General features: G+C 38.3%; 1 protein-coding gene across 1 annotated transcript; it reads right to left on the bottom strand.

Moving 5' to 3' along the window:
• Positions 1-5,102: 5,102 nt before the first annotated feature.
• Positions 5,103-8,658, bottom strand: bmp15 (bone morphogenetic protein 15). Its single transcript, XM_043704698.1, has 2 exons — positions 8,208-8,658; positions 5,103-7,429 (listed from the first exon to the last, which is right to left on the bottom strand). Exons 1-2 carry the CDS (start codon positions 8,542-8,544, stop codon positions 6,558-6,560), a joined length of 1,209 nt encoding a protein of 402 aa, XP_043560633.1. The 5' UTR covers positions 8,545-8,658; the 3' UTR covers positions 5,103-6,557.
• Between the last annotated feature and the right edge of the window lie 1,048 nt (positions 8,659-9,706).

Here is a 9,706-nt window from a genome sequence, read left to right as displayed (position 1 = left end):
TCCGGCGTCTCTCGGGAAGTGACGTTGGACTCACCTGGCCGTGGGCGGAAAACTAGCAGCCAATCAGCGGCGGAAGCGGGAGCACTTCCTGAGGTCAGTCACCAGGTCAGCACACAGGTAACTGCACAAGCAGAACATCCAGCCCAGGTGCTCTCAACTGTTAATATAATCGCACTGTTAAAACTGATTCCCCCTAAAATTTCCAGCAGTTCTAATTCTTCCTCTGATGCACGTCATGTTTTCATTCTTCAGGTAAACCTATTGATTGTTTTTCTGTAGGAAGATATTAAGACTCCTAACAAAAACAATGTCAAAATTCTGGATATTTGTTACTTCTTTGCCCATAACACTTCTGTCCCATTTATGTAAACTCATTACTCCTGGTTAAAAATCACACACCACCAAATTATAGTCCAAGCTTTTGGAGTGCTGCTCCTTCATCAGGTATAGGAGGAACACTCCAAAAGCTTGTACTTCTAAATAAACTATTGGAGTATAACCTGATGTTGTGTGATTTTTACACGGGCAACTCCACATCATTATTACTCCCAACTACTGTATTTGATAGTCCTGGTCTAGATTCCATGTAATAATATTTTGTAAACCAGAACAGTGTCTCTATGTTCCTTCACCTACCTACTTACACCCAAAAAACAGTTTACGATAAACTTGTACTGTTATTCCTCAAGGCATATGAATAGAAGTGCCTTGCGCTGTAGTTTTGATAATATTTTAGCTTGTGATCTTTTAACTGTTTCTTCTGCAGATGCTGTTTGAGTACTTCCATGTTTTGTTTTAGTTCTGTGAGAAACAAAGCTCACACACTTCAATAATTTCAGTCAGACAAGATCTGAATCAATTGTATTGTTTATTACACTCTTGCAAGAGGGGTGCGGTGTCTATTTACAAAATAGTCACACACACACTGTTTATGGAGTACACAATATTTATATAATTCATTCCTATTCTCTCCTCCCATTGCTCCTCCCCTGTTTACATCTCCCACTTCTAAGACCAGCACACATTACTCTTGTTCATCTTATCCGAGCTGATCTCCAGCCCTCACTTTCTCCTTTTGCCTTATCCGACCTTGTCTGTGACAAAATGCTTATTTCTGGCCTCAAGGCCGTTTGACCACATCCTGCTGTGTTCGATTGTTAGGTATATCCTCCTTCACTACCATCTGTTTCCCTTACTTATGACCTCATGAGTTCTTGATTGTGGTTTGTTCTTGCTTATAACTACTGTTTGTACAGGCGTATCTAGCTTAACCCTGTCCCCTCACAGCACCTTATTTGTCTGTAACATCCACCATTGTTTGCAGGCACATTTCATTCTTGTATGCACATTTTAGCTAATACAAAAAACAATTATATTTCCTTCATATAGTTTTCATTCCTGTTGACTCTGCTCTTGGCTGAAACAATTATACACTGGTGTGAGTTCATGTACCTTGCATAAGTAATACTACTTTACCTATATCCCCCAGTTCACATTTCCATCTTCTACATTTTGCTTTTCTAATTCCTCAATCCTGTTTGATATTTTATACATTAGTATTTACTAGTTTTGCTGTGCATTTCTTTAGGTATGACTTACCCATAATGAATCACTTAAATGCAATCTTTTAAATCTGATATAGCAAATGTATTTAACACTGAAATGTATGGTCAAGTTTTAAAAATCAGATATATAGCACACTTGAGTCACATAATTACTGATTCCTAAAGTTCTGCTGTTTATATTTTAGCAACATTTATCTCAAACATTCTTCTTCGTTCCCTTCGTTTTGTGGAAGGAAACTAGGTTCAATATTTTCCAAACTTTTATGGCATCACCATCCTAAAAATGTTGATCTCCGGTATTTCCTACCAATGTTGGACAGTAATGTCTGATCTTGTACTTTTGAGTTAGTGTTAGAATATCAATTCATAAGATGTGGCTAGATAGCTTAGCAATGTTGCCCATCCTTAATTGCCCTTTAAGCTGTCAGTGAGCAAACAGTTATGCAGTACAGAAGCAGACACTTTAGCCCAACTCATCTGTGCCAACCAGATGTCCTAACTGAACTAGTCCCATTTGCCAGCATTTAGTCCATATCCTTCCAAACCCTTTCTATTCATATACCCATCCAGATGTCTTTTAAAATGTTTAATTGTACCTGCCTCCACTTCCTCTGGCAGTTTGCTCCATATACACACCACCCTCCACATGAAAAAGTTGCCCCTCAGGTCCCTTTTAAATTTTTCCCCTCACTTTAAAAATCTATGCCCTGTAGTTTTGAACTTCCCCATAATAGGAAAAAGACTTTGGTATTCACCCTATCCATGCCCCCTGGTGATTTTTATAAGTCTGTATAAAAGACACTTCTCAGCCTCGAAAGCCCAAGATAATTCAACTTCTCCCTAGAGTACAAACCCTCCAATCTCAGCAACATCTTTGTAAATCCTTTCTGAACCCTTTCAAATTTAACATCCTTCCACTAGCAGGGAGACCAGAATTAAACAATACTATATTCTAAAGTGTCCTCACCAATGTCCAGTACAGCTACAACATGTACCAACTCCTATACTCAATGACCTGACCAATAAAGGCAAACATGCTAAATGCCTTCAATACCCTGTCTACCTGCAACTCCAGGTTGCTTTATTTATTAACAGGCCCCAACCATTAATTGCTTAAGTCATACCCTGGTTTGCCTTACTAAAAGGCAACACCTCACATTAATCTAAATTAAACTCCATCTGCTATTACTCAGCCCACTGGCCATCTGATCAAGGTCCCATAGTAAGTGGAGATAATCTTGTGCTCTGCACTATTAATTTTGATGTCATCTGCAAAATTACTAACCACACCACCTATATTCACATCCAAATTATAAATGACTAAAAGCAACAGACTCACCACTGATTTTTGCTGTACACTACTGATCACAGGTTACCAGTCTGAAAAATAACCACTCTTCTTGACTCACCACTTTATGCATTGCTGGAAAGGGATTTCCAGGATTTTGTAACTGCACTGTATTTCACATTTCAAGGTAGGATATTATGCAACTTTCAGGGGACAGCAGAGGATCACCCCATCTGCAGTCTTTGCTATCAAGCAGCCTTGGTGAGTTAGAATGACAATAGAATCCCTACAGTGCAAAGAGGCCATTTGGCTTAGAGTCTTTTCTGATCTTCTGAAAAATTCTCAACCAGGATCAGCCCCTCACCCCAACATTCACCATAGTTTACCAGCCTAATTTGTAAGTTACTGAATACTACAGGGAAATTTAGTATGACCTTCTGTCCAAGAAAGCAGAGCATCTGGCAGAAAACCACATACGTGGGGCAAATATGCAATCTTGCAGTCACTTAATGATGACTCAAATCACTGTGCAACTACAGGAATCTCAAAGCTAGCAGCAATGGGATTCAAACCCATACTTCTATACAGATGGGATTTTGCATTTAAGACCACACTCAGCCACACTCCTGCTGTGTCAGTGATGAGAAGAGTGAATGTTAAGGGAGAGGATGATATGCCAGTCAAATTAATTGTTCTCTCTCCCCCAAATGGAGGATGTCAGACTTTGGAATAATGCGAAAGCCACACATGCCAGACAAGTGCAGAATATTCTATCACAATTTTGTGCCTTTAGAGACAGTGCCAATGTATTTTGTGGTAGTATTCCCAGCTAGTGACCTAATTTTGTCATTAGATAGAATTAGGTCAATTAATCTATTGGTTAGGGAATGGAGAGAGAATTCAGAGATTGTAATGGACGAGCAAGTCAAAAAAGGGAAATGGTTAGATTGTAGAGATGGTCATTTTTACCATAAGCAGTTGTTACTTCCCATTGTCAGTCCAAGGCAAAAGATTATCTAGGTCTTGCTGATAGTGGCTACATGCAACTTCAAAGTCACAGGTGCTCAAAGTTGTACTAATATCTTTGTTCAGTGGCAGTTACACCTCTTCACTAAGCTTAGAGGGAAGGTTATCACATCAGGTGAAAGGTTTGGTCTAGGATTCTATCTGGGTTGAATTCTCACCTGTTTCATAAATATGAAACATCTGAACAGGTATAGATGTACTTGATCTCTTGTGGCAGTGGTCCCTGGACAAAGAACCAGGTTTAAATCCCACCTGCTGTAGTGGAGGATAACATCTGAACAAGTTGATTAGAAAAATAGGTTACCTTAAAGGATCTTGTAGGGCCTTCAGGTAGCATATATAGTGCTAGTGTACCCACATCCACCTCTTCCTGCAAGTTCTGCCACAATGAAACTTAGAAAAAAATTGCCCCTCATCTTTAAAATCTCTCCTCTCACCTTAGTCATAATCCCCCATTCTGAAGGAAAACTTTTAGCCAGATATACCCCCTCATTACTTTACAAATTTCTAAGGTCACCTCAAAACTCCTATGCTCCAGTGAAAAAAGTCTCAGCCTCCAACTGTCAACATCTGGAAATATTGACCAAAAGAGTGCAACAGATAGTCATTACTATATTTATATGGCCTTAGAGGTAAAGAAATGCTGTAACAGGTACTCACTATTTCAAAAAGCTTGACCCCTTCCAGAACAAGTTATACAAAATTAACACCAACCACAATCTTTTACATTTGCTGCCAATGCATGAGTACTGCCACCTCCGATGTTCTATACAAAATTAGAAAATTGTTTAATATTTCAGAACTTTCTCCAGAAGTGTTGCTTTGCTGCAAAGCACTCCAGTCTTAGCCTTTTCTTTTCACCCCAAAGACATTTCATGCCAGAAGTAGTTCCCTCTGGTTTTCCACAAGAGGGCAACCCATGAGACATTAGTTGTAGACAGCTAAGCAAGTGAAATGCAAACATTGTTATATGACATGGCCCACTTTAGTGAAAGTCATCATTAATGGAGGAAATTCAAACAATGAGGATTCATAGTCCCTTTACAATGGTAGTCTACTTCTGATAAAGCTCCAGGTTTACCTGCTCAATTGTTATAACATTTCACGAAGTTGAGGAATATGGCTACTACAGCTTTAACCATTGAGTTTGAACAAAATTTATAATTTGAAGTTACAGTCCCAGTCAAGTGTTAAATCTGTCCCAAATTAAAGATCAATCCTGATTTAAACAAGTCAAGCCATTTCTTTATTGGGAGTATGCAACTTACACAGTACAAAATCTTAGAACTGAGTTAAAAATAGCTACAGAATTTAGTGCTTTTGCATGTATACAGAAGTGCTTAAAGAATTGCATTGGTAGCTTAAACAGCTGCAATATTGAAATTTAAACAGCTGGCTATTTTAATACAAATGGGAGGGCTGAAAGCAAAGTGCAAAAGCTAATAACTCAGACTGCCTAGGTTAGTGCATCCATATTCAAAACTTGTTCACTTTAGAGAATGTGTAAAAACAGACAAATGAATATGCAATGCCATATAGAAATCTGTTGTACATGGAAATAGTGTAGTGTAATGCAATTAAACTTGCAAAATAAATACAGCAAAAACAGTGACAAGGCAAGCCTAGTAATAATTCAGATTTGATAGTACAGTATTATTCTATTTACATTCACTTCAGATCAAGTTAACCCTTTGAATTACAGTAGCCAAAAATACTGCAGTTTCAGTTCCAACCTCTTGGCACCATAGAACAGTTATTTAAAAAGATGCAAAGTTTGGGGTTTAAAAACCAAAGTGCATTAGCCATTTAAAATTTTACTTTATTGTATACAATCCCTAGTGAACTAACAATAAACTGCTCACTTACATGAGTTACCCCCCCCCCCCCCCCGTGCTTCCCTCAGCTCCCACCCACCTGCTAATCTCCACACCCCTGTATTATCTTGTGCATCTTGATGAAAAGCTATCTACAAAGAAGGTGCAGACATTCACTTTTGTAATTTAATCAGGGCTTCCTGAATCACCTAGTAAATTACCCTCAAGTGAAATCACAGCTGAAGCAATAGCAAGTTACCATTATTGGCTTTAAAAAGGTTACTGCAGCTCAAGTTAAATAGCTTTAGTGGAATCCTCATTCTGGGAGAGTTAAAATTTGAGTCTTTACATTTTTTTCAAAGGACTGTTATTTCAATGGGTCAACAGTATTAGACTTGACAACTTTAATATAAAAGATTGACAAAGTTTAGCATAAACTGGAAAATTTACAAAAATCACAATTATAAATACATTTAGACTACAGAATCAATGTTTCTTGCCACATCAGGTATATTGGTCTCAATTTTCATTGCCTTTGCAGGAGGTTCTTCAGACACATTTTGCCTCCTACCCTCCCCCAACTGCAAATAGACTTTGAAAAGCTAGTCTTTAAAGTGTGATACTGAAGGGCTACAATTGCACCATGAACTCAGACATGTTCCCATAACAAATCACAGGAAGAACACAAGTAAGCCTTCACTGCAGTTAAATTCAAAGCCAGCCATTTTATGACTTGCTTTGGTCAATGTGGTTTCATAAACATGATCAGACAAATTTACTTTAAACATTTTATGATAACCACCTCATAGTGGTGCACTATTTTCCTAATCTAGCCCCAAATTAGTGCCAATTCAGGATAAAGTTCTATTTGCAAGTACAAGACACAGCAATCATGTCATTGTACTCCTTGTACACTATGTGATCATTTTGCTCCTTCAAAAGGACACTAATGGGACTGTATTTTAAAGGGACACAAGATGGACGGGGCACATTTTTATCAACTATTTCATTGATAAAATTCTGCACTATGGCATGATTCGGAGAGTGGTAACTATAGTGAAGAATTCTGGGACAGTCTCCCCTGCAGAATTTTGGATTGTACCTATGAGGAGCCACAATCCAATGATCCCAACCCAATTGCTCAAAGCTTACCCAAAACGAATGGAGCTTGCACTTGTTCCTTGGAGGACTTTTCTTAAGATAGTTAGGAATGCCTGAGCCAATGTTGCTTAGTTGTCGTGGTTTCCTAACCAACACACGGGATTTGGATGAACTCTCTTGAAATTGTTTTTCTGATGTTTCCGGTCTTTGATGTGCAGTTTCATCAGTGTCATTTAAATATAATAGCAGAGAAGGCACCTGTAAATGGACACCATAGTTTCTTCTTTTATCCAGAGTTCTTGGATGGTCTTTTCCAAATTCAGCACACTTATAACTGATATGCAGATCGACTTTCTTCACAGAATTGCCAGTTGGGAAAATGACACAAGGAGTTACATCAGCCTCTGCCCATCGTTCATTCAGGTTTAACAAAAATTGGATGGGCAATTCTATATTAGTGGCATTCTGTATGAAATTTAGCTCGACATAATTTGAAAGGAGACATTTGATTTCACAAGAAGCTAAAAGTTGATTGGCAAGAGGACTGTGTAAATAGACAACAGCAACTTTAATCAAATGCTCTAGCTCCGGAAGATAGTGCAGATTGTATTGAACATGATGCATATGCCAATGACCTAAAGAGAAAAAAGGTATTGAAGTGTTAGCATGGAAAGTTTACATCTTATCAGCAAGATAAATTACCTTAACTATTTTCTAATAGAGTGGAAGAGAGTCTTTCTACTGCAGACTAAGTCTAAGCCAGAGGCTAGCACTCTAAGACTAAACAAGTTGCTTCAGTATTCAAAATTAAAGTCTAAAAAGGATATTTAATTGCAACACAAGATAGATTACACACTACTACAAGGCAATGAATTAATGTCTGAGAAGTTCACTTTAATACCACCCATTCTTAAAAGAATTGACACAAAACCTTAAAATTTTAGTTCCAGTGGTAGCCACCAGGAGTCAACTATTACTAGCTATTCCTAAAGAGATATAACTACCAATCAAGATGGCTACATGTCAAAGATTCATTTCACTTCCAATGACCACATTACAATAAAACAGTCCACTACTTTGAAGGCAGAATGTGCGTGTACATTAAAGGACACTAGAGAGGCAGTATCCAATTGGGGAGAGCTTTGTGGGACCCACACTACCGTGCCAAAAAAAATATTTGTTAATCCTCAAGGAAACATTGTTGCACTAGTGACATTTAGTTGGTGGTATTGGTTTGATATCAGCTTTAAACTTGAATTACAAAGTGCTTTTACAAAGCCTGGGTTTAAAATCAAAACTAAGTTTTCCAAAAGCAGTTGATTATGTAATAGCTAAACCCGCTGCCCACGATGAAAAACATTGCTCATGATATTTTCATTACGCTCAAAGCCAAGTTGCTAGCTGTTGATTTACCAGAGTCAGCGAGCAGGACGCTTGCACTGGGTTTCACCAGCCGAATGGTGTTAGTCATAATGGTCCGGTTAACTTTAGGCTTCCCATCTCTATCGGCTAACTGCTTGTAGAGATTGGCCATATATGCCATGTGTTGATCATCCATCCCCGGTTTAGAAATCAGTGAAGGACGGGGGCTAACTTTCCCGGCCAACATCTCGACGAGGGGACCCAGATTCCCGGTCTCCCTCTTGCCAGGCTCTTGTTTCTCCCCAGCACCTCCATGTAAAGCTACAAGCTCCAGGAAACAGATCAAAACTCGGAGTACGTTACGATTCCGAATCATCACCCAGCACATGTTAGCTGCTAACGGTATCACCGTACAAGTTTCTGCAAATCAAGTAAGACCATAGCTCTAAGGCACTACTAAACTCTAACAGACTACCCGAAGCCCCCATAAAGCAGTTTGTGCAAATTAGTTCCTCATTAAGGGGAAATCTCATGTGATGTGATTGAACCGATCCATTGTCCATGACGTATTTAATTTCCATTTAACAAAATTTAATGATTGTTTGATCAGATTGGTGACACTATTATCTTTGTTCAATGTGAGGCGAGTTTTTTTTTTAATTGTAAAGCAGTTATATGTTCGGTATTGAATATTTTATTATTTACTGTGCCCAGATGCCAGAAAGTATTCAGTTAAGAGATAATTACATTCTTAATTATCTAAAAAGAGGCATTTCAACAACGCCTAGCGGTTCCCTACATTGGAGCATCAGTTTGGGACAAAGTTACTTTCACGTGCGATGTTATTGACCATTCTAAAATTTGTCGATATATCCCAAACAAATTAATGGCCATTGATTCCAGTATTATTAGTTGAATTTTCCTTTGCACCTTCACCAACCGTATTGGGTCCAGGATCTATATTTCAAACGAGGAAATCTTGTCTTTAAACATGTTAAATATCGATAATTAATTTCCGCTATAAAACCAGTTTGAAATCCCGACTGAAGGGTTGGATGATGTTTATTGGCTGGGTGCTGGTCAGTTGATATTGATTATTTATCTCATCAATAACAAATCTAACATTTAAATATTGTAAATTATAATTTCAATGGGAACAATTTATATACATTACTTTGATAAAAGGGTACTTAAAGTATTTGTAGAAAGAATTCTGTTTAATTCCTCATCCTATTACATATTGTACAGTTTATTTCCTCAACACCATCAGCATTCTAAATAAAAACTGAAAGAACTATGGATGCTGTAAATCAGAGTCAAAAACAGCGATTGCTGGAAAAACTCAGCAGGTCTAACAGCATCTGTGGGGAGAAATCAGAGTTAACGTTTCGGGTCATAGAGTAATAGAGATGTACAGCATGGAAACAGACCCTTCGGTCCAACCCGTCCATGCCGACCAGATATCCCAACCAATCTAGTCCCACCTGTCAGCACCAGGCCCATATCCCTCCAAACCCTTCCTATTCATATACCCATCCAAATGCCTCTTA

The sequence above is a fragment of the Chiloscyllium plagiosum genome, chromosome 15, assembly GCF_004010195.1.
Source record: "Chiloscyllium plagiosum isolate BGI_BamShark_2017 chromosome 15, ASM401019v2, whole genome shotgun sequence".
Classification (NCBI taxonomy): domain Eukaryota; kingdom Metazoa; phylum Chordata; class Chondrichthyes; order Orectolobiformes; family Hemiscylliidae; genus Chiloscyllium; species Chiloscyllium plagiosum.
Note: the sequence above shows the minus strand (reverse complement) of the source record. Positions and strands in the feature narration are given on the sequence as shown.